Consider the following 27,529-nt stretch of genomic DNA (forward strand, 5'->3'; position numbering starts at 1 on the left):
CAAATTACAATGTTCTTCTCAAATGAAAGGCTGGATCCTAGTGAGGCTGTGTCCTAGAGTCCTCTTCAGCTTTAAAAGCTAGAATGACACAGCCTAGTAAGTGTGCATAGCTACATTACACACGTTCTCACCCCTTCATTTCTGAAAACATTGTTTTTGTCTTACGTTTCATTATGAACTCAGACAAGCTCAGTGCCAACTCGTTTTCTGTCTTTTTTTGTGATTTAAAATTTTTCAAAGCATTGTGGGTGAATTAACACGAATGATGCACTTAATGCATCCTTCAAAATGAGCTGAATAAATGATGCAATACGAAGGCTGACTTCCAAGGATTCTTCAGATTGAGACGGCCTTCAGTGGCGCTTGATGACATGACAGCACAGAAATGTTGCCTTACTAGGACACAGCCTTCTGTTTGAGAAGCATCCTCAGTTTTGTTAATAAAAGTGTTCAGGTTTACTTGGAAAATTAGCAGGGCTGAAAACCCCTGATCTAAAAGGTTCTGTACATGAAGCGCCTGGCAGAACCTTTTACCACATTTGATCTACCTTATCTTCAGTATTCAGCTGAATCCCTGTCCAGTGAAGTGAACAGCAGCTTTTATCACATGTAGTTTCATAGAGCTCATTTTTTGCACCTTATTTGCATTTTCAACAAGTAACATGAGACCTTGTCTGACATTTAGCGTGACCCTTCAACAAACAGACTTTATTTTTAGCAATTTGAGAAGCTTGATGAAGGTATATAAAGTGTGTAATGGTTAAAAGTTATGGCCATACTTTTCAAATAGTGTGATGCATATGTTTAAACATTAATGTTGCTTCTCTTTTGCCTGCCAAACCTCCATTGCAAAAACTCAGATTTGAAAGAAAACTCTCAAAAATTCACAGAAACTCCCTATGTGTGTTCTTGCTCCAGAAGCCGTTTCACTCGGATATATGTTAGAATAGAAGAAAAGACTAGTGCAACTTCACTTTCTTGTCGATTATAGTTTCAATATTATGTCAATCAATTATGAAACAAATATAATTTCAGCTGTAAAGCAGTGTCATTATTCAGCTCAGTTCAATTCAGTTGATTAAATTTAGTTAAATAAGTTTTAATGTTGCAAAGTTCATCAGTACTGAAGCAAACTCAATTCAAGTATAAAGCAAAAAAATAAATATTGAAAAATGGTACAGTGATGAAGTGAGGATAGCACATCAATATGAATTAAAAAACATATATATGATTATTTTAAGTTTTTAAAGTTCACACTTTATGTATCATAATGATTACATGATATATTTGTTGTTGTTACTCTGGCAGGATGAGATGAATAAGCTTGTCATGATCTGAACCTTCTTTTAGAACCTAATTTAAATGAAAGATGTAAACATTTGCATATTGATCAGATGCTTCAGTGCTCTGAGAGTGTTTATAGTGCTGTGAGTTTAACACTTCATCACTGACACACACAACAATCTTCATCAACATGACCTTCATCATCATCTTCATCTGGACTCTCACAGCGTTTGCTCAAGGTTTGTGGAGCACAAGTTTGATATCAATTCATTTCTTCAAGTATATTGTCAAAGTTTTGAGTTGATTTTCTTCTTGTTGTGTGTTTCAGAGTGTAGAGGACAGATCACCGTCACTCAGAGTCCCTCAATGACAGCAGCTCAACCAGGACAAACACTTATAATACACTGTAAAACTAGCAGTGATGTGTACAAGGATAGTTCGGGGGGTCGTTTAGCCTGGTACTTACAGAGACTCGGAGAAACTCCTAAACTCCTGATTCGTCTTGTAAACACCCTCCAGTCAGGAACTCCATCTAGATTCAGTGGCAGTGGATCTAACAGTGATTTCACTCTGACCATCAGTGGAGTCCAGACTGAAGATGCTGGACATTATTACTGTCAGAGTTATCACAGTGGCTATGTGTTCACACAGTGATAAAGAGTCGTACAAAAACCTCCGTCAGTCAGAGTCACAGTGACTGAACTGATACTGCAGCTGCTCACACACTTTCACACACTTTCACACACTACTGACACACAGAGGACAAACACAGGAACTACACATGTGCTCAAAACTGACTTATGACTGAAATCAGCTCTATTAGACTGTGATCTGTCCTGTGACAGACGGGTTTGACTCAAATATGCTGAGATTCAGAGAAAACAGAGTGTGTAAATTGATATGTAGATTCATATGTTGTTTTGTTTTTGTACATTAAACTACACTAAAGTCATGGTGTATCAGTAACATGCAGATGTTTTTCAAGCAGCTCCTTCATCTAAAGCTGTTTATAAATGTATTACTCATAACTCATTTCTCATGAGCAGAAGTGAAAGTGTTCCAGTTGAGAGCGTTGAACCAATCAAAGAGTGAAACTGTGAGTTTGAGGTGAAAATCACATTTGCATTGGCAGGTTTAGTGATTGTGATCCTCTCAGAATAGAGCAGCTCCGTCTCCAGTGACCATGTTCAAACCCCAAGAGCTTCATTTGACATTTCCTGCTAAATGCAGCTGTTCTCAACTATTACAACCAATCAAAAGCAGCTGAAACTTTAGTGCAGGACTTTGAATGAACGACACACTGATCAATGATGCAGTCGGACACAAATGTAACGCGTTCAGAAGCTTTATTGAATGAACAGCAATGGCAGCACATTGAAAGACTGCTTCAGTATTGAGCTGTAAATCACGTGACTGCTGTGAATCCTGCCGGACGCTCAGATACGGCTCGTCTGGACCGGAGAAACATCAGCACTGGGAGCTCTTGAGGAACGAGGCCTCGTGATCAGCTCCGTCATGTCTTACTCTGCAGACGAAGCGATCCGCGCCTTCCCAGCGTGCTTTGCTGAGGCTCAGGACGCTGCTGCGGCTGTAGCGTCCTGTCCCGCTCGCTCTCTGCGCTGGTCTGAATCCCCTCGCTGACCTCTGACCCGTCCAGCGTCCAGCTCACCGTCGCCCCCTGTGGAGAGTAAGAGCTGAGCAGGCAGAGCAGTGCGGCTGAGTCTCCAGAGATCTGCAGAGAAGAGGGCGGCAGCAGAGACACGGAGGGCTTCACTGCGGGACCAGCTGCACAAACACACACAAACAACACCAACGTCTTTAGATCATCAATTAGTCAGATGTCACACACAGTAATGGAGGAAAAATCACAATCATTTCATCTTTACAGAAATTCCACATCACTGCTTTCTTTCATAAACCACATAGTAATGATCCTGCATTTAAATTTCAATATTCTCAGTTCAAATAAAATATTCACTGATACTAAATATATGAAGTATAAGATATATGAATAAATATAAATCAGTTCTCTGAAGCAGACATGATATACAGCAAATATTACAGTCATTTCATCTTTTCTGAATAAGGTTCAGTTTAATCTCAAACTGATTTTAAAAACATTGTCCACAAACTGATGATTTATATGTAGAAAACAAATTTAAATGATCATTTCATTATTAACTTAAGACACTCACAATCATAATTATCAGCAAATGTAAGATAAAATTATGAATTTTTCAGATCTTTCTCTTTGTCTGATGATGACGGCTACAAAATTATAATTATTTTGTCCGTATCATCAAACTTTTGTTTCATGCATTACAACATTTCTGAATTATCAAATTTACCAAAAATTATGGACACAATTATGTATTTTAAGAAATAATTGAAAATGTCAGAAAATATTGCAATCAATATGTTAAAAAACAATGTTATATCTGATTGTTATAATATCTGAAATTACTCTTGTAAAAGAAATAAATATGTAAAAGTAACATAAAATATGCCTTCCAATGAAAAAAAGATAAATATCATGAAATATCACTGAATATAAACATGTAATTGTGAAACAGCAGACAAATTTAAATAAACTATTAAATTTACTATAAATATTGTAGTTAATTTTTTTTCAAACAATTTTATAATTTTTAAAAACTTTTTGCAAAATGCTTGTTTGAATAATCTAAAAACAAAACAATTATATATGAACATTTTTAGAGAATTTTAGAGACTTACTGATGGTCAGTTTAGTTCCTCCACCGAAAGTGTACCACAGTGCTTCATTCTAGTGAAAGCGTCGTACAAAAACCTCCGTCACACTCAAATGAACACAAACTCCAGCAGAGAAAGAGACGAACGACACTCACACACACTGATATGAGACTCAACAGCAGCTCTTCTCAACATCAACATGATTGAGCTGAAAACACACACTAAATATTCATCTTTTAATGAAAAAACTTGTTGCATGAAGGCTTAAATCATTTGTATCATAATCAGTCCTAAAATGCATTGATCACATTTACAAACACATATGTGATTTAAACTCTGCTACTTCTATTTACCTGTTTTATAATGAAATCTTTAGCCAGATTTAGATGGTCATTCTCTATCGGATGACCTTTGACCTGTTCTACAGTATCATGATGATATCAAATCTGCAGCACAGGTATTAAATGCTCTCAGCATCAAAGTCTGAATGAAACTGATCATTAAAACAGTGTTTAGAGGGAGAAGATCCACCCAAAATAACATGAAGTAAATCAGGAGTGTCTGTTTCTGAAAATGATCAATAGAAATTTATTAGCAAAGATACTAAATGACAAAACAGTGTTTCTGCCAGGGACGTGCACAGGAATTTTGAGGGGCAGTTGCTCTGACCTAAAAAAAGGGCACTCCCCTACCAGGGCTGGACTGGGACAAAAAAATGGCCCTGGCATTTTTGCTCAGACCGGCCCACCACAATCGGCCAGACACCACCCACCAGTACACCATCCTTGCGGTCCCTGTAAATATGCATATCTACTGTTCCATTCCCCAAAGCCCCTACAAAACTGAGTAGTAAGTGCAAATGGACCAGTGTACTCACTCTCTCTTGACTGACTCCCTGGTGATCAAAGGTGGCAGTGGAGTAGGGCCTGCACACCAATGGACAGCAAAGATCATCAATCTTGAAGATTTTTTCATTTTTTTTCAATGAAACAGACAGCAGAAAAACTATAATTTACAATTACAACTATACTTTGTTTTAAAGAGCACAAACCCCTGTTTAAGTGTCAAACATTTACCTCTCATTGTTTAGATACTCCCCATTAAAAACAATGAAAAAGAAAACTATACTACCAAATTAATCACAAAAAACGTCCTAATAAAATGATATTCATGTTATTCACTTGCCATAAACAACCAAGTGTTCATACCAGAGTAATAGGGTACAAGAGCTACAAAACAACTTTTTATAGCTGAAAAGTGAGATCTAGTAGACCATCATCACGACTAACGGCTATAAATAGACACCTATAGTCTCGTTGTGAATAAACACATCATCAGTAATATTACATTATAATAATAACCTGATTTTTTTTTTGAAAAATCAAATTGCATCATTTCACGTTTTTCTAGTTAATGAGAAGGGCCGTTACTGCATAAGTGAACTCTGATAGCTACAAAAAAAAAAACAGTGCAAAATAGCTTTTGCTGTGCTATTTGACTTTAGCTGACTGAGTGAACAGTGCAGTAGGTGACAGTCTGACTTTATAATAACGACGACGATTATGTTGTATTCATTAATTTAGGTAAAGCATCATCATCGTCGTCGTCGCATCGTGAGTCCCTCGCTCCCTCCCTCCCTGTTAATCATGTAACTACCCTTCTTACCGCTTCTATTATACTCTCCTGCTTACTCTGTCCCTCGTTGGCTTCACTGTCAGACACCTGCTGCTCCTCTGCCTGACAGGTGTCTCTTCCATGTTCTTCTATGTTCACCTGTTTTTGCACGTCGTCAGGTACTGTAGGTTTGGAAACTGAAGCTACAGTAACCGTACTAAACATGTCAGTAATTTTTGCACATGTTGAGGCATCAACCTCTAATTTTTTTCATTTTTTTGCCCGCAACTTCTCCGCACCCCCCTTGCACTTGCGCTTTTGTTTCTCCATCCTCCTAATCCACAGATGTTTTGGCTCTGAGTCTGAGCCACTGCATCTGACACACGAAACAGAGGGGACAGGGTGGAGTCTGTTAAGAGATGTGATTGGGCCAGCCCAGTGTCAGTATGGAAAATGAACCAATGGGCCGCTGTCCCTGCTTTATGGGCCGGTCTTTGGCCAATTTTATGTTTATTAAAAAAAAAAAATCATATCATATCGCGACCCCGCCCCCAAGTGCGTCGGCCCACCGGGCATTTGCCCGGTATGCCAGATTACCAGTCCAGGCCTGTCCCCTACCAACACCCCCCCCTCACGGGCTATATGAAGGACTGAGAATAACCGTGGTATAAGCGGAATAATTGACTCCGCTTCGAATCACAGCTTAAATAGTGTTTTGACATCGACAACCCAAGTGCATTTTACCTCAAACTTGCGTCTAGTTATCTTTCTAAAGTAGAAATCGCTTCTCAGGTCGACATTAACACACTGACAAAATTATATTCAGAATTAAAAATATTTTTATACCACTTTTTAATGTGTGATTGAGTAAAGGTTTTCACGAGACACCAACCTTTCGCGAACTTGCTTCCAACACTCGTTCTCATGGAGGGGCTGTGCGCGCGCGAGACACGAGTATGTGAGAGACGCGTGAGTGAGAGACGCAGGGAAATGAAATGCAGCTGAACGTTTGCTCTATGAAAGACATTGACAAAGACGAAAACTAAGGACATTTAATCTATAATTTTATTTTATTTTAGTTAGTTTTGCCAAACACACATTACAGTTTTGGTTAGTTATCGTTTTTTTGTAATGCCTCGTTTTTATTTTTATTTCAGTTAACGACGATGTTTTTTCCCACCTAGTTTTCGTTTTTTTCTTTCGTTTTCGTTAACGATTATAACCTTACTCACCTTTCCGACAACGTTAAGTCGTCTCACCCGACAACCGCGACAATCTCCTTCTAGTGCCGCTCATGCAGGCTCAGCTCAGGTGCCGGTCGCGTGCAGCGCTGCAGCCACATAAACAGAGTTTGCCCTTCCCCTACTGACTTTCACTTTCAGACGGGTGCCCGAATGGAAGTGAATGAGGCTGTGCGATTTTTTTTTTATTTATCTAGGCCTACGTGAAATTCTGCATCCATTGTACAATTATTTATTTATTTTTTTCCCACCTCGGAAGGGCAACTTGAGTCGAGAAGGGCATATGGGCAGTTGCCCGGGCAACCTGAGCAACCCCCCTGTGCACGTCCCTGGTTTCTGCTGTCTTCAGGTAAATGATCTGGAGTGTGTTTGCATATTGATCAGATGCTTCAGTGCTCTGAGAGTGTTTATAGTGCTGTGAGTTTAACACTTCATCACTGACACACACAACAATCTTCATCAACATGACCTTCATCATCATCTGGACGCTCTTATACTGCTTTATACTACAAGGTGAAATAAAACATTTAAATTGTATAATTTTAACACAGCTTAAAAAATATAGTGAACAATATATATTTTTATAGTTTAATAAATTAACTGTTTTTCAGGCTGTAGAGCTCAGATCACAGTGACTCAGACTGCAGTGAAAACTGGAACACCAGGAGAAAATGTTGTGATGAGCTGTAAACTCAGTACTGATACACCTTGCAGCCCAAATCCCTGTGTGGCCTGGTACTTACAGAAACCTGGAGAAGCTCCTAAACTCCTGATTTATTGGACCAAAAGCCTCCAGTCAGGAACTCCATCTAGATTCAGTGGCAGTGGATCTAACAGTGATTTCTCTCTGACCATCAGTGGAGTCCAGACTGAAGATGCTGGACATTATTACTGTCAGAGTTTCCATTGCACAACAAATTCTGGTGGCTCTTGTGTGGGTGACTATGTGTTCACACAGTGATAAAGAGTCGTACAAAAACCTCCGTCAGTCAGAGTCACAGTGACTGAACTGATACTGCAGCTGCTCACACACTTTCACACACTTTCACACACACTCAACAGTAAAGATTTTCTTAAATATTAAATGAAATATAAAGCATTCATTAAGTTTTTCACATGGTAACTATAACTCTCTTTATCTTATTAAATGTAAATAACACTGTATCTGTGAGATTCATGATTTAGCCGCATGTTCTTGTTTCATCATGTATCTGCAGGTGTTTTCATGCTCCATTGAGTGAAGTTTATTTATAAAATATGAGCTAAAGCCCTGATCCTGTGTATCGTGATTACATGATACATATTTGATGTTGTGATTGACAGGATGAGATGAACGAGCTCCTCCTGAACCTTCATTTAGAGCCTCATTTAAATACAGAATGAGTTCATTTGCATATTGATCAGATGCTTCAGTGCTCTGAGAGTGTTTATAGTGCTGTGAGTTTAACACTTCATCACTGACACACACAACAATCTTCATCAACATGACCTTCATCATCATCTTCATCTGGACTCTCACAGCGTTTGCTCAAGGTTTGTGGAGCACAAGTTTGATATCAATTCATTTCTTCAAGTATATTGTCAAAGTTTTGAGTTGATTTTCTTCTTGTTGTGTGTTTCAGAGTGTAGAGGACAGATCACCGTCACTCAGAGTCCCTCAATGACAGCAGCTCAACCAGGACAAACTGTGAACATCAACTGTAGAACCAGCAGAGATGTGTACAGTGGTAATCGTTTAGCCTGGTACTTACAGAAGCCTGGAGAAGCTCCTAAACTCCTGATTTATTATGCAAGCACCCTCCAGTCAGGAACTCCATCTAGATTCAGTGGCAGTGGATCTAACAGTGATTTCACTCTGACCATCAGTGGAGTCCAGACTGAAGATGCTGGACATTATTACTGTCTGAGTTTATACTGGCCTGAGAGCATTCAGTGGTTCACACAGTGATAAAGAGTCGTACAAAAACCTCCGTCAGTCAGAGTCACAGTGACTGAACTGATACTGCAGCTGCTCAAAGGAGGATCTGAAACAACATCGTCACACAAAAATCTAAAATAAAATCATCTAAATTAATCTTTTTTTAATAAATTATTGAGGTCAGAATTCAAAGCATAAGCTGAGAGAAACAACTAGACAAAGTCCATCAGTGTCACTGTTAAATTTCCTCATATTCATACCCTCTTTAGACTAAAAATGTTGTGGAAAATGTATATCTGCCTTGAGATTTTGTGCTCTTATAGATCAGTGACATGATTGAGATCTACATGTGAGTCGTCCACCATATTGGATCAGTCAGATCTGGTCCGTGAACACTGGAGAGCAAGTGAACTCCTGACTGCATCTGCAACCTCTGTAATAAAGTTTCATGAGAATTAGTTAAATAGTAAAATCACTGTGGGGCATCGATTATAAAACACAAAGTTCCATTAGTTGCTTTTATTTGAGATATGGATCAACATGTGGATCAAGGTGTGGTTATTATACAAAAGAACAACAATACTGACATAAATCACAAGTATAAAAACATCAAACACTCATAAATAGTTGCAGAAACCTCAAGCAGCAAAACAATCAAATCAACTTCCACTTGATGAACACACACAGTCCTCTATCAGAACACAGTCCAGACCTCAACTCTCATTCTAGTGATTTCCAGCATGTCCACGAGCTCCAAGAGGAAGATGTGTGGCAGATATTTAAGGAATAATCAGTATCGCCCTCTACTGCCTCATTCCCTTCATAACCTCATTCACATATGAATATCTATATATGCAATAGACATTAGCTGCTATTTTCACAGCATTTAGTTGATCATTAATGTGATTTTACATATTGAGTTATACAAAAACACAAACCAGCACATCCTCACCTCTGAAAGATTTTCCTCTGTCCGTCTGGAGTTTAAAGCTCAGTGGTTTATGTGCTGCAGAATGCTGTGATATTTTTGATGAAAGTCATTGATTTGTAAGTGTGAGTGATGAACAGCGTCATGTTGACCGTTGTGTCGATGTGTCCGGAGCGGTGGAATGGGCCTCTATGACACCACCTTATGTTTAACATCATTTTTAAATTCAGTGTGTGTCTTCCGGTATGATCCGCTTACACTTATTTTCAGATGTATAAAACAGCTCATTGTGCTGCTTGATATTGCAAACTGACATATTATTTTAATGTATTGTCTTCATTATAAACACACTGGTCTGTAGTGTCAATAGTTTCACTGTTTACTGCACTTTATTATTCTTCTCGTTATTTCATTAATGAATCTGAAATCTTGTTCATTCACAGAAAACAGTCTATATCTGCACTGAAAAATAAGAAGGATACATATCTAAGCCTCTGGAATAATTACTTTATTTGTTTATGTATGCATGCATTCATATTTATGCATTTATTTATGCATGACTCTACAAATTAAAAATATAAATGCATTATTTATCGCCTTAACTACACATGTATTTATTTAAGCATGTGTTTTGTGTTTTATTTAACTTACTGACACCAAGTTTTACCTGATGAGCAAGATAAGAATTTATTTTAAACTTTTAACTGAATTTATGTTTCAGATGTAAACTAATGAATATGAACAAACCTCGTCTCTCTGTTAGTCAAACTCAACTGCCTCAAAGTTTGAATGATCCTGTGATCACCAGCCCATTTCCAACGACAGCATGGTGGCTGAAGCCCAGATGGGTGTCACCTGGGCTGCCTAACTGGGGCCCAGCCGATTTTATCTGGGCCTCTGGAAACCTCAATAACAACTTTTGTTAACAGCCTGTAGTGTGCACACTGAGCAGTGTTCAGTTCATCTGGACTAACCCATGTGGGGCCTACATGGAAACTGTGGACAAAATCGGCTGGGCCCCAGTTAGGCTGCCCAGGTGACACCCATCTGGGCGCCACATATCTGTACTGGCTGGGAGAAACACTCAAAATAACTATAAATGTGTTTGTCATGCATCTGCACCTCAAAAAAAATACATTTATATATTCTTTTATCTATGAGGTTCATAATTTGGCCACATGTTCTTGTTTTTTCATCATGTATCTGCAGGTGTTTTCATGCTCCTGTAAGACTGATGCCGGAGTACCTGGACCAAGAAAGGGCCACTCTTTGAGAAAACAAAGGAAATTAACATTTGAACTCTCTCTTGCAAAATTAGCGTCCCCATTCGAGACGCAATCACACTGAGTCGATCACACCTCAGCAATGCCTTAATCTACATTTCCCTTCCTTCAACCCCTCTTCCCCCATCTCTTCTCTCTACATACGGAGATGACCTGAAATTCACCCAAAATCTATATGGTTCAATGTGAACAGTTATCATACAATACTATACATGTTTGGTATCATTTGAAATGTCTCGGTGCGACTGGTACAAGGGTCTCATTCCCATAGAAGTAAACCAGAAAGTAATAAAGGTTTAAAGACTTTAGAGATATTTTGCTCTCTGTAATGGGTGTGTCCCTAAAAGGTGTAAACTACTCAGTCTGGGACCCTGATTAATGCAAATTACCATTGTAAACTCATGTTTCCATTTGAAAGAAGTTTCTGTCTTGGTCTGAGTATTTAAAGAGATGTTGCAGGAGGCTCAGGGCTCGATCCTGTGCAGATGAGCCCACATTGCAATGTGCATTTTTCTAATGTCAGGTATTCATCTTTTACTCTGTTTCTGAGCATTTGATGTTTGTATTGATCATCTTTGAGATGATTATGTAATTGGCATGATACATTTACCTGACTAATAAATTGTTACATTTGACTTTATTCTGACTTACTGTGAAATTATTGACTCCAGTAGATTACGTTAAGTCCATAACCCCACAAATCTACGCTCAGGTTAGTAACGGACTAAAGTACAGTTTAGGTGGAGCAGTGGGGCACACCAGCTGATATTTTAGAGCTCCGACTAGCACATTGGCATTAGTTAAGTATACTTAGACTGTGTAGGCTAATAATGGGTTTTTTCCTTTTAGAGCAACAGAGTGTTGCTAGATCAATCTAAACAGGATGGGCCTCAACCTCTGGTTATGGTGAGATTATTCTAAGTGTCTGTGGGTAAACCACTGCGTGATTATGTAAAGTTACCACTAGAGGAAGCTAAATTGGTCAGCCTGATTTTATGGTAATGGTCATGGCCCCTAGTTAAAAGTAATCTTACCTTAATTCGGTGTGTTCAGATCTATGGGGACTAAATAAACGTATTCTAGAATGAGCAAAGTGGGTACGGCCTCTAGAATATTAGTCATCGCCTCTGTCTAATGACCAAGACTGACGAGATTGTGCGTATGAGATCGTATGCCCGGCCGGTGCGAGACTCAAAGCGTTTTAGGAATCCGAATGAACGCGTACAAAAAAGAGTAAAGAGTTAAATAGAGTAATCAAATGTATAGCTAAATTGTTATACAAATGACCAATAATCAATTGACATTCTAAACTAAATTCGAGGTCATAATAACAATGGAGTCAGATAAAAGTTTACTTGGAATTAAATTTCTTTGCCACACTGAAAAGACCGAATGCGCAAGAAACCTTCCCCGCCCGGTGGAAAACTGCCATCGGGCCGATTGGGCGGGCCTTACACTACATTTGAATTTAAACTTATTTTGCGATCATTCAAAAAGTATGTTTTATATGTGTAGTATTAATTTAATCCAGAAGTACTACATTCGCCATGTTGTCATTATCATGTGACCTACCAGCGTCAGTTGCGTCACTTCACCTCCATTCATAAATCCTCTCCCGTGGCCTCATGGGATAGTAAAGTGTCCATTGATTAAACACCGCAGAATCTCGCTGGAAGTAGTAGGTCATCCAGGGACTTTTCACCTAGAGTTTTTCAAATACTATGTATTCGGACATAACATGTTGGTGTACTGTTTTTCACCTACTATATAGGGAAGTATTCGATTTCAGACGCAGAGCATCTTTGTATATTTCATTTCACAGGAAATGAAGGACACATTTGAAGGAGCCTTCGTCGCACAGCAGAGACGCAACTGACCTCTGAATGTGGCCTTTGAAGGATGCAGCCTCTGAATTGGGACACAGCCATAGGGTTCTTCTCATTTATTATTTTTGCATCCTCATTACCTCCTCTCACTTCTTTTCCTTCGCGTCTTAGCTCCACCCCCTCAGGATGCGAGGGAAGGTGATTCATTCACCAATCTTTCATTTGAAAGTCATGTTTCTAGTATCTGTAAAACCGCCTTCTTCCATCTAAAAAATATATCTAAATTACGACATATGCTCTCAATGACAAATGCGGAACAGTTGGTTCATGCATTCATGACCTCAAGACTAGATTATTGTAACGCTCTACTGGGTGGTTGTTCTGCTCGGCTTTTAAACAGACTACAGTTGGTCCAAAATGCGGCAGCTAGAGTTCTTACTAGAACCAGAAAGTATGACCATATTAGTCCCAGTTCTGTCAACATTACATTGGCTCCCTATTAAACATCGTATAGATTTTAAAATCTTGCTACTTACTTATAAAGCTCTAAATGGTTTAGCTCCCCAGTACCTAAGTGAGCTCTTAATGCATTATAGTCCTTCACGTTTATTGCGAATTCAGGCCAGTTGATAATACCCAGAATATCAAAATCAACTGAAGGCGGCAGATCCTTTTCCTATTTAGCACCTAAACTCTGGAACAATCTTCCTAGCATTGTTCGGGAAGCAGACACACTCTGTCAGTTTAAATCTAGACTAAAAACACATCTCTTTGCTCTTGCATACACATAACACATTATCAATACATTAACATTTTTCAAATCCGTTAAAGGATTGTTACGCTGCAATAATTAGTGGCCGGAACCGAGAACATTTCCTATAACACTAGATATACCTGTACATCAGAATAAGAATGGCATCTACGCTAATATCAGTCTCTCTGCTTATCCTGAGGTTTGCCGGGTGCTGGATCCAGGCCGTATCCAGATCAGATGGAGAACCTGTGTCTGGACCTGAACTACAACGTAGCCCAGGAGACAATGGGCCTACAGATCCAGTTCTGGCTGCATCTATAATTCAGATTTTTTAATCCCCGTATCCGCTTACATATATTTATATATAATCTATTTTTAATCTCTATAATAAAAATGTATAATTCAGATTTTGATCTCCATATCCATTTACATATATTATATATATCTTCCAAGGGGTTTTTTCCCTCCTGGACTTTTTTCCCAGTGTTAGCACGCTGGGTTTTTCTCCTAGGGGTTTTTTTCCACCCCTGGGAGTCAGCCGACATTGGCTTAATGTAGCACCATCTTGTATATGTTACATATTACCACGCTTGTTTGTACAGCTTATTTTTAACCACTTCCCTTTTTTCTGTGCTTCTAATATGTAAAGCTGCTTTGAAACAATTACCAATTGTAAAAGCGCTATATAAATAAATTTGACTTGACTTGACTTGACCTGTGTATCTTCACTCATGACTCCTCAGGAAGGTTCCTCGCCCCTTATTCCTCGCCTCCTTGAGGTGTTTGATCGGTTTCTGGGTCACGGGCTGGAGGATGGAGGAGTGAGGAAATGAGGAAGCATCAATTTTTAGTATTGAGAAGCACCCATTATGTCTTTGGAAACAAGGAACAGTCTTCATGGGTGAATAATTGATTCATTCACTCAAATGATTCATTCAAAACACTATTTCATTCAGGAACTATTGTGAGTCACACTGTGTTTTTTTTTGCAAATATTTTCAGTTGGCCGTACAAAAACAGACCAAGTAACTGTTAATATTGTGTCTAAATTTTAAGCTTCTTGTGTATTGAACTGTTGTACAGCAGCAAATTCACAATTAAAGTTGTGCAGATTTTCTGAAAAAAAAGGGGGCTCTGGATTATTAACATGTTTCTGAAGTCTCAATGAAAGCCACATTAAACCATCTTAAACCTGTCACTGCTGAAGCGTTTGCATAGAGAGAGTGTTTTACATGAGCGACACACGCTTCAGTGCTCTGCATGTGTTTATAACTCTGTCAAACATCAAACATGATCAACAACTGTTTTTCACTAGAACTGAACCTACAACCAACAAAAATGACTTTCAGCACCATATTGATCTGGACGCTGGCAGTATTATGTCGAGGTTTGTGTCAGTAAAGATTACAGACATTATTTACTTGTTATTTTTATGTGTTGTGAAGATATATGAATGTAAAAGTGTTTGTGATTTCTAATCTTTCTCTCTTGTCAGAATCTGTTGGCTCAGGGTGACAGTGACTCAAACTCCCTCAGAGCTGCTCTCTCAAACTGGACAATCAGTCACTGTGACCTGTAAATTTAACAGTGATCCAGCCACTCTTAGCTGGTACTTACAGAAACCTGGAGAAGCTCCTAAACTCCTGATTTATGAAACAAACACCCTCCAGTCAGGAACTCCATCTAGATTCAGTGGCAGTAGATCTAACAGTGATTACACTTTGACCATCAGTGGAGTCCAGACTGAAGATGCTGGACATTACTACTGTCAGAGTTTCTACTACAACTACATCAACAGTGAATATGTGTTCACACAGTGATAAAGAGTCGTACAAAAACCTCCGTCAGTCAGAGTCACAGTGACTGAACTGATACTGCAGCTGCTCACACACTTTCACACACTTTCACACACTACTGACACACAGAGGACAAACACAGGAACTACACATGTGCTCAAAACTGACAGAAATTCCACATCACTGCTTTCTTTCATAAACCACATAGTAATGATCCTGCATTTAAATTTCAATATTCTCAGTTCAAATAAAATATTCACTGCTACTAAATATATGAAGTATAAGATATATGAATAAATATAAATCAGTTCTCTGAAGCAGACATGATATACAGCAAATATTACAGTCATTTCATCTTTTCTGAATAAGGTTCAGTTTAATCTCAAACTGATTTTAAAAATATTGTCCACAAACTGATGATTTATATGTAGAAAACAAATTTAAATGATCATTATTAATGTTAATCATAATCATAATTATCAGCAAATGTAAATTCAAATTATGAATTTTTCAAATCTTTCTCCTTGTCTGATGATGACGCCTACAAAATTAGAATTATTTTGTCCATATCATCAAACTTTTAATATTTCAATTTACCAAAGAATTATGGACACAATTATGTATTATAAGAAATAATTGAAAATGTCAGAAAATATTGCAATCAATATATTAAAAAACAATGAATGTTAGCAAATTAAAAAAAAACAAAAAAAACAAAGAAAAATCCTATTATATGTTCTTGAAGTTTTTCAAGTAGTGACTTCACCCCCCCTCCAAGTTTATCAAGTTAATAATGAATATATTATTCATAGGATAACATTATCATAACTACTGGCTCAGAAAAGCTATCATGCAGTTCTCAATGCATTGTTAGATTTTAATAGATTCTGATGACCTGTGACCTCTGGAGTGACCTTTGCCCTCTAATGAAGTTCACAGTGACATACTTGTTTCTCTTAGTAATGCAACTCTGTCATTTGAATCATCAGAAAGCCTGAATCTTCAGACAATTGAATCGATGTTTCTGACTCATAACATGAGAAAAGATCCTAAACACTGTTATGTTTTATGTGCCTCTTCTGTCTAAACCATTTCCCAGATTTACATAGAGATTATTTGCATCGCAGCACAAGCTTCAGGAGGTTTTAAAGCTCTGTGAGTTTGAACAATGAGAATCTGAACCAACAGCAACCATGAGCTTCATCACCATCTTCATCTGGATGTTCACTAGCTACTGTTTCACAGGTGAGGAAATCTGAAGTTAAACATACTCTAATCTTCAGTGCTTGAAATATTGTCTTTCAGTAAATACTGAATTCTGAATGTTTATTCATTTTTCATGATGTAGAATCAGCTGGTGAAGTGACAGCCACTCAGACGCCTGCAGTGAAATCTGTTCGTCCAGGAGACACATTTACCATGTCCTGTAAAACCAGTACTGAAGTTTACCAGGGTTGGGGTAATCAGCCTTTAGCCTGGTACTTACAGAAACCTGGAGAAGCTCCTAAACTCCTGATATATTTAGCAAGCACCCTCCAGTCAGGAACTCCATCTAGATTCAGTGGCAGTGGATCTAACAGTGATTTAACTCTGACCATCAGTGGAGTCCAGACTGAAGATGCTGGACATTATTACTGTCAGGGTTTACACAGTGGCTGGGTGTTCACACAGTGATAAAGAGTCGTACAAAAACCTCCGTCAGTCAGAGTCACAGTGACTGAACTGATACTGCAGCTGCTCACACACTTTCACACACTTTCACACACACTCAACAGCAGAAACACAAATATGATCTTAATATCAGCTTTGTTGAGCTTCATCAGTATTTCTTCAGATAAATAGAAATTCTTTTGATGTTTTCATAATTTTTTAGATCATTTATGGTTTATTTATCCTCATTTCCACTCACTCAATATTTTAAAGTCATTGATATTTTTGATCATGTATTTTATTATTTTTTCTTCCTAATCTTAGTTATACAGTAAAGATCTGAGGAACTGAAGCTGTCGATCACACAGCGAGAGTTTATCTGGACACTTCCCAAAACTCCTGTTATAATCAGTGACGCTCTTACACTACACAATCAATCTCTGACTGGATTTACATCGTGTTTGCATTGTTAGTTATGGTGAAAGCATTTCTGGAGTGCAGAAATTTAGTTGTAATGACGAGATCACTGCATTCACACCATCAACAGACTGTCTGTCATCTGCTCAGTTTCTCATCACTGCAACCTTCCCTGTGATGAACAGATCTAAATATAAGGCAATAATCAACACTTTTCACCATTCGTTCATTTAGACAGCTGTAATAGTAAAAATGTATTGATAGTATTCGAGAAGGTTTCACATGTAAACAATCAGAGCGCTAAAATCAGAGTGGAAATAGCCATTTATTTCTAAATTATGACAATTATTTGATGTAAAAATCATATTAACATTATAAGTGCACCTCAGCAAACATTATAAATAATAATAAATCAGTTGGTGAAGCGACTCAGACGCCTGCAGTGAAATCTGTTCATCTAGGAAACACATTCACCATGTCCTGTAAAAGCAGTCCTGACGTCTATCAGAGTTGGGATCATCAACCTCTATCCTGGTTCAGTGATAAAGAGTCAAAAACCTCCGTCAGTCAGAGTCACAGTGATTTGTGCTAGAAACACTGAATAAGTTCATTCACAAATATGAGGCTGCAGCAGATGAGAAGATTTGAAGTCAATAACATCATTTTAGAGCTTCAGACGACTGAGAATATCGAGCACAGGTGAGATTATCAGAGATCCAAACACTGAAGGGTTCATCCTAGACCATTTGTCTATTTAACCCCAAATTTATGTAACGATTTGTACAGTTATTAATCAATTTATGGGTGGAATATGAATATAATAATTCATAAAGCTTTATGAATTATTATGAACATACCGACCCAAGGGGGAATCAACCATATATGGTGAATTAATTACAACGAATTGTAATCAATTATATATATGATTAGTTCTGGTTTAATAATTATTTAGAGAAACTGTTTGTTTGTCTGGCAAACTATAGCTCCTCAGAATGTTATTAAAAGGAAGGTCTGTTCTCTGGCCATGAGAAAGACTTCCTATTCTAGCATCCAGACGTAAAGCAAGGATATAGGATCGAAACGTTAAAGTGACCTGGTCTTTGTGGAATGAGCAAGAGAACAAAGAGCATGGATATAATGTATTTAATATATGAAAACTACTAATAGGTTATCTAAATACATAATATACAAATATATACAAAAGGGAAAGTAGAGACAGGAAAGGAAGAATGATCAAAGAATGGCAACTTACGGCAGTTAACCCTTTTTGAGAGAGCCAGCACAGAAATCAGTTTAAACAAATTTCAGAGAGATACTTGCATATGGTTCAAGTCGGTGTGCAGCAGAGTTTCAATGCGCTTGGCTTGGTTGGTCCTTTCTGAGAGGGTTTCTCCGGCGGGGTTTTCAAACGAGGTTTAACTGACGCATAAGATGACAGAGAAGAAAGAAGAGAGAGAGAGTCCGAGGAGATGGTCGTCCCCGGAAGGAGAGCGCGTGATGGCAGCGCTGTCGCCTGAGGCGAGAAGGGTCTGGCTGCAGACCATGGACGAGTGGAGCTCCACTCTCAAACAGGAAATACGTCACCTCCACTTGTGTTTTACTAACGTCTACACCTACCCCAACCCTAAACCTACCCTTTACTGTAATGCAAATACTTGTTTTACTAACGTCTACACCTACACCAACCCTAAACCTACCCTTACAATAATGCAAATACAGTAATTAAACTAGTGGAGGTGACGTATTTCCTGTTCGAGAGTGGAGCTCCACTCGCCCCCCTCAGGCTGCAGCTAGACCCTATTGGAGATCAGGGGCAGTCGAGAGACAATCGGGAGACAAAGGAAAAGGTGTGTGTCGTTGTTTTTATGGAAACCCAAGCTAACACACCTCCTGAATTGTAGCGGCCAATAGATGCGCAGCACTATTTGGCGGGCAAAAGTTCCTTTGTTTGGTCTCCTAGCTGAACTTGCATACTTTATGACTATCAGATCGGATTTCTGAGTACTTTCTTCACAGTATCATTAAAAACATAGAAAAATGCATTTGTCAGCTATGTTACATATCTCAGTGAGTAGCTCGAGTCCGGAGCTTTAAATCGAGATCAAACTCGATAGATCAGACAGGCATATAAAGGAAGTTATGGTTTACAGACAAAATTCCCTTATTACAACTAACACTAGCACCAATACACTCATTTAAACTAAATCTAAACACTAGGAAACATGCATATGCTCGAAATACATGATGGGTATATTGGCTAAATGAACTATCTTCTAAACGCTTTGACTAATTAAAATCCTTTTGATAACTTTTGTCATTAGTGTCTATAGATGACGTGCAAAATTTCGTGTGAATCAGTCGAGTGGTTTCGGAGTTTGAAAAAAGTTTTCGGCAACTCAAAATGGCTGACGGACTACAACATGTTGTACTAATGTTGTCCACTAGAGGGAACCACAGGATAAGAAATTGAATGTTTGAATCCAAAATTCACAGAACTTCATACACATGGACAACAAGACTTTCTGAGTAAACATGCTGAGTTTCAGGAACTTTTTTAAATCAGTCATTTATATGAATGGGATTCAGAGATGAAGGTCATAATACTAATGCTGTCCACCAGAGGGAGCCACAGGACAACAAATCCTTTCAGATCTCTTTATGAAAGTCTGTGTAAATCAGGGATGGACAACTCCGGTCCTGGAGGGCCGGTGTCCAGCAGAGTTTAGCTCCAACCCTAATCAAACACACCTGAACCAGCTAATCAAGGTCTTTAGGATTAGTACACAGCAAAAACTGCAGTGTTAAATTAACTCTCCTGGGAGTACATGTGAGACCATACTCAAGAGTGTTAAAGTGTTAAAATAAGAGTGTTAAAAGAACACTGAAAAGTGTTAAAGTTAATAAGATAATTAAGTGATTAATTGAGTGATGATTGACCATTATTGAAGACACCTGATGATAACAAGCAGAATCACCAAAGGAGAAAATCACAATTTTTAAGCCACCATCGTGGAGATGAGGGTTTGCTTTAGTTGGGCTCTTGTCCCTTGACTTTTTAAAATAATATTTAGTTTGGGCTGTTTTAACTGAGTTATGACATCCAGACAAACAAATGGCAAAAATGATCAGGTGGTGTTGGTTATGTTTTCACATAATCATTATTTGACCTAAATCACTGAACTCATTTAGAGCCCAATCTCTGAGTTAGATTGACATTATTGATTACAGCAGCACTGTGATTCTACAACAGATCAGCTTTATCAATATAATCTGAAGGATTTCACAAACAGTTCTGAGCAACAAAAAAATGTTTCTCTTAGGCACACACAGACATCAAGTATCAGCCTGTGAATCTCAACAGTGGTGGCCATCATAAAGCATGTTGCAGTGCATTCTGGGAGCCACCAATCAAAATTCATCCATGGCTCCCATCATGCATTGCTGAATGAATAAATTATGAGCTGAATAAATTATGAGCTGAATTGTCTTAGTAATTTCCTTTATTCTCATATTTTATTTTGTTCCGTTTATGCGACTTTTTAGTAGCTTGTTTTCTAATGTTCAGAGTTGATCTGTTGATCAGAATATGTTGCTTGTCACCGTCATTGAGATTCACAGGCTGATTCTTGATGTCTGTGTGTGCCTAAGAGAAAGATTCTTTTTTTTTTTGCTCAGAACAACTGTTTGTGAAATCCTTCAGATTATATTGATAGAGCTGATCTTGTGCTGTAGAATCACAGTTCTGCTGTAATCAATAATGTCAATCTAACTCAGAGATTGGGCTCTAAATGAGTTCAGATATTCAGACCAAATAATGATTATGTGAAAACATAACCAACACCACCTGATCATTTTTTCCATTTGTTTGTCTGGATGTCATAACTCAGTTAAAACAGCCCAAACTAAATATTATTTTAAAAAGTCAAGGGACAAGAGCCCAACTAAAGCAAACCCTCATCTCCACGATGGTGGCTTAAAAATTGTGATTTTCTCCTTTGGTGATTCTGCTTGTTATCATCAGGTGTCTTCAATAATGGTCAATCATTACTCAATTAATCACTTAATTATCTTATTAACTTTAACACTTTTCAGTGTTCTTTTAACACTCTTATTTTAACACTTTAACACTCTTGAGTATGGTCTCACATGTACTCCCAGGAGAGTTAATTTAACACTGCAGTTTTTGCTGTGTACTAATCCTAAAGACCTTGATTAGCTGGTTCAGGTGTGTTTGATTAGGGTTGGAGCTAAACTCTGCTGGACACCGGCCCTCCAGGACCGGAGTTGTCCATCCCTGGTGTAAATGGTTTAATAGATTGACTTGTAGTATAAAAAAATGCATATAGGCCTAAATTCATTATAGTTTCATAATGTTTAATAAAGCCCAATATAATTAGTTTGCAAAAAAACTGTAATCTCCAAAATACTTACAGATCATTCATTTTTATATTAATATTAATTTTATATTATACTATTGAAAACATATTTGTTGTTGCCAGACATGACAATATTATCTGTCTATTTTAATATAGTACGTAGAATAATACTTCATAAAGAGATACTTAAAGACTCATATTTTATTTGAAAAGACACATGGCCATTGCTGTACCGTCTACTACACGATTCAAAGTGTTTCTGGATTGAAGTTTCTGAGCTGTAAAAGATCCCAATAACAATTCAAGCTACAAGTTAATCCTATTATGCTAGAGGATGTTCATGTGCATTAAAGCTGTCTAAAGACCAAGAGTTTGTCTAACATTGGCCATATAACCTGTTACGGCCAATTGTAGGTCACTATATTAGGCAGCCTGTATGTATCCTTTGGCTCAACCAGTGACTTTAGGCCAGGACTACAGTACCTGTTTGTTACTTTGGGTGGTGCAATTACATATAGTGCTATAATATATAGTGTTTAACCATTTAAATACATGCTGGAGCCCCATCGAATAAATTTATCACTGCATTAACTCATTATTATTCACCTCGTCCGTTCCTGTTCATCAGTGTGTCTGTCTGTTCACACCGTCCCTCTAGTGGCACAGTGATGTAGTGCAAGATAACATGAAATTTTATGCTACATTTTTAAAGTTCACAGTATATTGATGATTATATGATCCATATTTGATGTTGTGATTGACAGGATGAGATGAACGAGCTCCTCCTGAACCTTCATTTAGAGCCTCATTTAAATACAGAATGAGTTCATTTGCATATTGATCAGATGCTTCAGTGCTCTGAGAGTGTTTATAGTGCTGTGAGTTTAACACTTCATCACTGACACACACAACAATCTTCATCAACATGACCTTCATCATCATCTTCATCTGGACTCTCACAGCGTTTGCTCAAGGTTTGTGGAGCACAAGTTTGATATCAATTCATTTCTTCAAGTATATTGTCAAAGTTTTGAGTTGATTTTCTTCTTGTTGTGTGTTTCAGAGTGTAGAGGACAGATCACCGTCACTCAGAGTCCCTCAATGACAGCAGCTCAACCAGGACAAACTGTGAACATCAACTGTAAAACCAGTACAGATGTGACCAGTCTTTATGGAAAGTACATTTTCAACTGGTACTTACAGAAACCTGGAGAAGCTCCTAAACTCCTGATTTATTTTGTAATACAAACACTCTCCGAGTCAGGAACTCCATCTAGATTCAGTGGCAGTGGATCTAACAGTGATTTCACTCTGACCATCAGTGGAGTCCAGACTGAAGATGCTGGACATTATTACTGTCAGAGTTATCACAGTGGCTATGTGTTCACACAGTGATAAAGAGTCGTACAAAAACCTCCGTCAGTCAGAGTCACAGTGACTGAACTGATACTGCAGCTGCTCAAAGGAGGATCTGAAACAACATCATCACACAAACATCTGAAATAAAATCATCTAAATTAATCTTCCACTCTTAATAATTATAGAGGTCAGAAAGAGATTTTGTGCTCTTATAGATCAGTCACACGATTGAGATCTGAGTGATTTCAGTTGCTGCCTTTTATTAATAATAGATGTTAATTTTCAAAATTCTCCATGGTTATTTGATTTGAGTATCTCATCCTAACATGTCATTTGTACACTATACACTGTATTCATAGTATATACTGCAGACAGTGAGAGTTTTATATCAGCTGCTGTTTTAAAGGGATAGTTCACCCAAAAATGAAAATTACCCCATGATTTACTCACCTTCAAGCCATCCTAGGCGTATATGACATTCTTCTTTCAGACGAATACAATCTGAGTTATATTAAATAATCTCCAGGCTAATCCATGCTTTATAATGGGAGTAGATGGTGGGTCAAATTCTAAAGACAGAAAAAATGCACCCATCCATTATAAAAGAAGTCCACACGACTCCAGGGGGTTAATAAAGGCCTTCTGAAGTGAAGCTATGCTTACATTTGTGTAAGAAAAATATCCATATTTAAAACTTTATAAACTGTAATCTCTATCTTCTGCTAACTGTCATACACACGATCATGAGAGAGTCCCAGCTTATTAAGCAGACGCAGTGTGAGATCCAGTGACGAACATGGAAGCGCAGAGGAGAGAGAAAAACAAAACACCAGTCATGAATTAAAAGTACAAAACTAGGATTTGTAAAGAAAAATGTCGGAGGATTTCAATATAAGCCAAGAGGAGACTTGAGTTTTTTGCCCAGCCACATTTGTTTGAACCGCAATATTCCGACCAGGAACTCTGAGAGATGGAGGAGGCTGCAGCAGTACAAACAACAATAACTATTGAGCAGAAAAACATGTAGAAAAGGGTTTTTTGTATTTTGAAATGTAGAATCTATAAAAACTCAATAATAGATTCTTGTTCATTAAACTGTTGTATAAAAGCAATATCACACTTGTAATCGTGATGTTGGTCTGATATATTTAGATTAAACAGCGCTCCTGTTCATCTGATGTTGCTTTATCAATAAATGATTATATTAACATGTGAAATGTTTTGTGAAATCTCAATGAAACAATTAAACCACTTAAACTTCACTGCTGAAGCGTTTGCATGAGAGAGTACATGAGCGACACACGCTTCAGTGCTCTGCATGTGTTTAACTCTGTCAAACATCAAACATGATCAACAACTGTTTTTCATGAACTATACAACCAACAAAAATGTTTCAGCACCATATTGATCTGGACGCTGGCTTTATGTCAGGTTTGTGTCTAAAGTCAGATGATTTACTTGTTATTTTGATGTGTTGTAAAAGTGTTTGTGATTTCTAATCTTTCTCTCTTGTCAGAATCTGTTGGTCAGGTGACAGTGACTCAAACTCCCTCAGAGCTGCTCTCTCAAACTGGACAATCAGTCACTGTGACCTGTAAAACTAGCAGTGATCCAGTCTGCTGTTATGGTGATGGAAAACCTGCTCTGAGCTGGTACTTACAGAAATCTGGAGAAGCTCCTAAACTCCTGATGTATTATACAACCAAACTCCAGTTAGGAACTCCATCTAGATTCAGTGGCAGTGGATCTAACAGTGATTTCACTCTGACCATCAGTGGAGTCCAGACTGAAGATGCTGGACATTATTACTGTCAGAGTTATCACAGTGGTCCAGTGTTCACACAGTGATAAAGAGTCGTACAAAAACCTCTGTCAGTCAGAGTCACAGTGACTGAACTGATACTGCAGCTGCTCAACACTTTCACACACTTTCACACACTTTCACACACACTCAACAACAGACACTCTAAATCATAAAGAGATTCTCTCAGAAAGGTTTCTTTAGATCACTGTAAACTGAACACAATCACAAACTTCAGCAAATGTAGTTGTAAACAGAAGCATGTATGTTCATTCATCTTCAGCTGTCAATCATAACACAAGAGCAGCATATATAAACAGCAGCTTACGTCACTCCAGTGAGAATATTCTTCCTGCGTCCCTCCATCACTCCATCTCCACCTTTATGTCCATTTTAATTCATTTCAGAAGTCCTGATGTTCATAGTCGAGTCTTGTGACAGAAACAGATCCTCCATCATGGACACGACAGATGTGTTTACCTGCAGCATTAGTGCTGGTGATTTACAGACTCTTTCTGCAAGTTACATCGTTACGCCAGTAGATGGAGACAAGAGACTGACTTTATGAGTGAATCAATCAATTATTAATCAACTGATTTGTTCAAAACACTGAATCATTCAGGAAAGAAACAAGCATATTTGATGGCTCTGTCCCAATGAAGAGGCTGCATGTTCGTTCTGAAGATCAACCAATGAAATGATCCTTCACAGCCGCACTGAAATGTTATTGGTTCACGCTATAGTCAGTCTCTGAAGGTGGGAAATCAACTCCTTTATTTCCCTTATTAATTTAATTATTGCCTCCAGTCCTCTTGACATCATATAATTGTATTTTATTTCATATATATATGGCTCAGAATATCAAGTCAAACAGTGAAACTGAGTGGAGTTAAACTCATTTGCGTCACATTTGTGATTGTGTTCCTCTGAGAATTGAGCAGATCTCGTTTCATCATGTATCTGCAGGTGTTTTCATGCTCCATTGAGTGAAGTTTATTTATAAAATATGATCCAATGAAAGAGCCGAAACAAAAATGACACAGAAAAGGACATAATGTTACAATTATGTTTTATTGACTGAATTGTAATAAAATCAAGCCTGAAAAAGCACACATATAGTCAGCAGATCTACTCTGAACACTGCTGTCTCCTCACAGTGTCTCCAGTGGACGCAGACTGGCCGCTCCGTGTGGCCTCACAGCTCACCGAGACGCTCTTCATCCACTCCTCCTCAGAGAGAGTCAGGCTGCTGCTCCAGCTGTACAGACCGTCCTTCTCCAGGAGCCCAGCGCTGCTCTCCTGAGACCTGCTGCTCCCGTCCACCTTCAGCTCAGGCTCCAGTCTGACGGGAAGCCCTTGTTGGCCACACACACCAGTGTCGCTGTGTTCAGAGAGGAGATCTCTGCGCTGGAGGGCGGCAGGACGCTCACTTTAGGAGGAGTGACGCCTGAGAGAAGCACAGAGAAATCAGTTACCAGTGGCTTTCCATTAGGATTCAAGAGAAAACTAGGAGAAATTCTCCAACAGCGAGAGAAACAACATGAAGAAAACAGTCAAAGAAAATCCCATCATTATTCCTTTAACACATTAATGCTCACAAACTCCTACACATGAAAAGAGAAAATGTTCAGAATTCATTTCACATTCTGGTAAATATGCTGATTAATTATTAAAGCTGCAGTCTGTAAGTTTGCCTCTTTGTCTCCATCTCTGTTTGAAACCTGCAATTGCAGTTATTTGTGGAATGATCTTCCTCACATGGGTTGTGCGTCGGCACGGCTCCTCAGCGCGGCCGAATCTAATGTTTTGAGGTGTTTGTGTGGCTGTCAGTCACCGCACCAGTGTGGATCTTCACTTACTTCACAATTACAGATTCAACGTCTTGGAAGTTTGTTCAAAATAAGAAGTTTCACCGGAAAATGTCATCTGAACAAGTACGTAACATGTCTGCCACTTTTGTTCTGAACGACTGAAAAAAAAAAGTTTTATAATAAACCACGCTACCAATGGCAGGGCTCTACAATGCGACTGTGAAAAAGTGTTTAGAAGCTCCAGTGCGACTGACCCGATCAGACCCGGTTCTACAGGGGTGCTAGAGGGTACAATACAGGACAAAAAGATTTTGCAAACGCGATGCGTCAGTGTGTATTTGTGTTTCCAGTCTGGAGAGTGTGGAGAGAGAAGGTGTTGTTGCAGCGCTGAGCAATGTAGCCAATCACTGATGATTTCTTGAATACAGTGGCCAATCAGAGGCATTTAAGTTACACCGTTCAAAATGCTGGGGTTTTAAATATAAAATTATAAATTCCATTTTTTTTCTTTTGTTTTAACAAGTTGGAAAAAGAAAATTTTGACTGAGAAAAAAACTTTTCAGGTCATTGTGCATCAGTTTTACAAACAAGAACCTACACTTTTTTGAGTATCTGTCTTCAGGTAAATGATCTGGAGTGTGTTTGCATATTGCACATCAGAAACTGCTGAGATGAGCTGTAAACTCAGTAGAAGTGCTGATACCTGCAGCTCAGCATACTGTGTGTCCTGGTACTTACAGAAACCTGGAGAAGCTCCTA

At 38.3% G+C, this 27,529-nt stretch overlaps 1 long non-coding RNA gene, 1 pseudogene and 3 gene segments (V, D, J or C); 3 read left to right on the forward strand and 2 right to left on the reverse strand.

The window, feature by feature from the left end:
- Positions 1-2,613: 2,613 nt before the first annotated feature.
- LOC125261961 lies at positions 2,614-6,209 on the reverse strand. Of its 2 annotated transcripts, XR_007183480.1 has the most exons (3): positions 5,662-5,976; positions 4,021-4,922; positions 2,614-3,069 (listed from the first exon to the last, which is right to left on the reverse strand). It is a non-coding gene; the product is annotated as an uncharacterized LOC125261961 (long non-coding RNA). The 2 variants fall into 2 exon arrangements; XR_007183479.1 differs by having other exon boundaries at positions 4,021-6,209.
- Positions 6,210-7,196: 987 nt separating this feature from the next.
- Positions 7,197-7,960, forward strand: LOC125261959. The segment is given in 2 exon segments: positions 7,197-7,364; positions 7,463-7,960. Coding segments are annotated over 2 exon segments (399 nt in total).
- A 375-nt stretch (positions 7,961-8,335) lies between these two features.
- On the forward strand, positions 8,336-8,884 carry LOC125261960. The segment is given in 2 exon segments: positions 8,336-8,384; positions 8,474-8,884. Coding segments are annotated over 2 exon segments (375 nt in total).
- Positions 8,885-14,754: 5,870 nt separating this feature from the next.
- On the forward strand, positions 14,755-25,006 carry LOC125261956. The segment is given in 2 exon segments: positions 14,755-14,947; positions 24,675-25,006. Coding segments are annotated over 2 exon segments (429 nt in total).
- Positions 25,007-25,088: 82 nt separating this feature from the next.
- LOC125261957 lies at positions 25,089-26,509 on the reverse strand (annotated as a pseudogene).
- Positions 26,510-27,529: the final 1,020 nt, after the last annotated feature.

Source organism: Megalobrama amblycephala, unplaced genomic scaffold (assembly GCF_018812025.1).
Source record: "Megalobrama amblycephala isolate DHTTF-2021 unplaced genomic scaffold, ASM1881202v1 scaffold537, whole genome shotgun sequence".
Taxonomy (NCBI): domain Eukaryota; kingdom Metazoa; phylum Chordata; class Actinopteri; order Cypriniformes; family Xenocyprididae; genus Megalobrama; species Megalobrama amblycephala.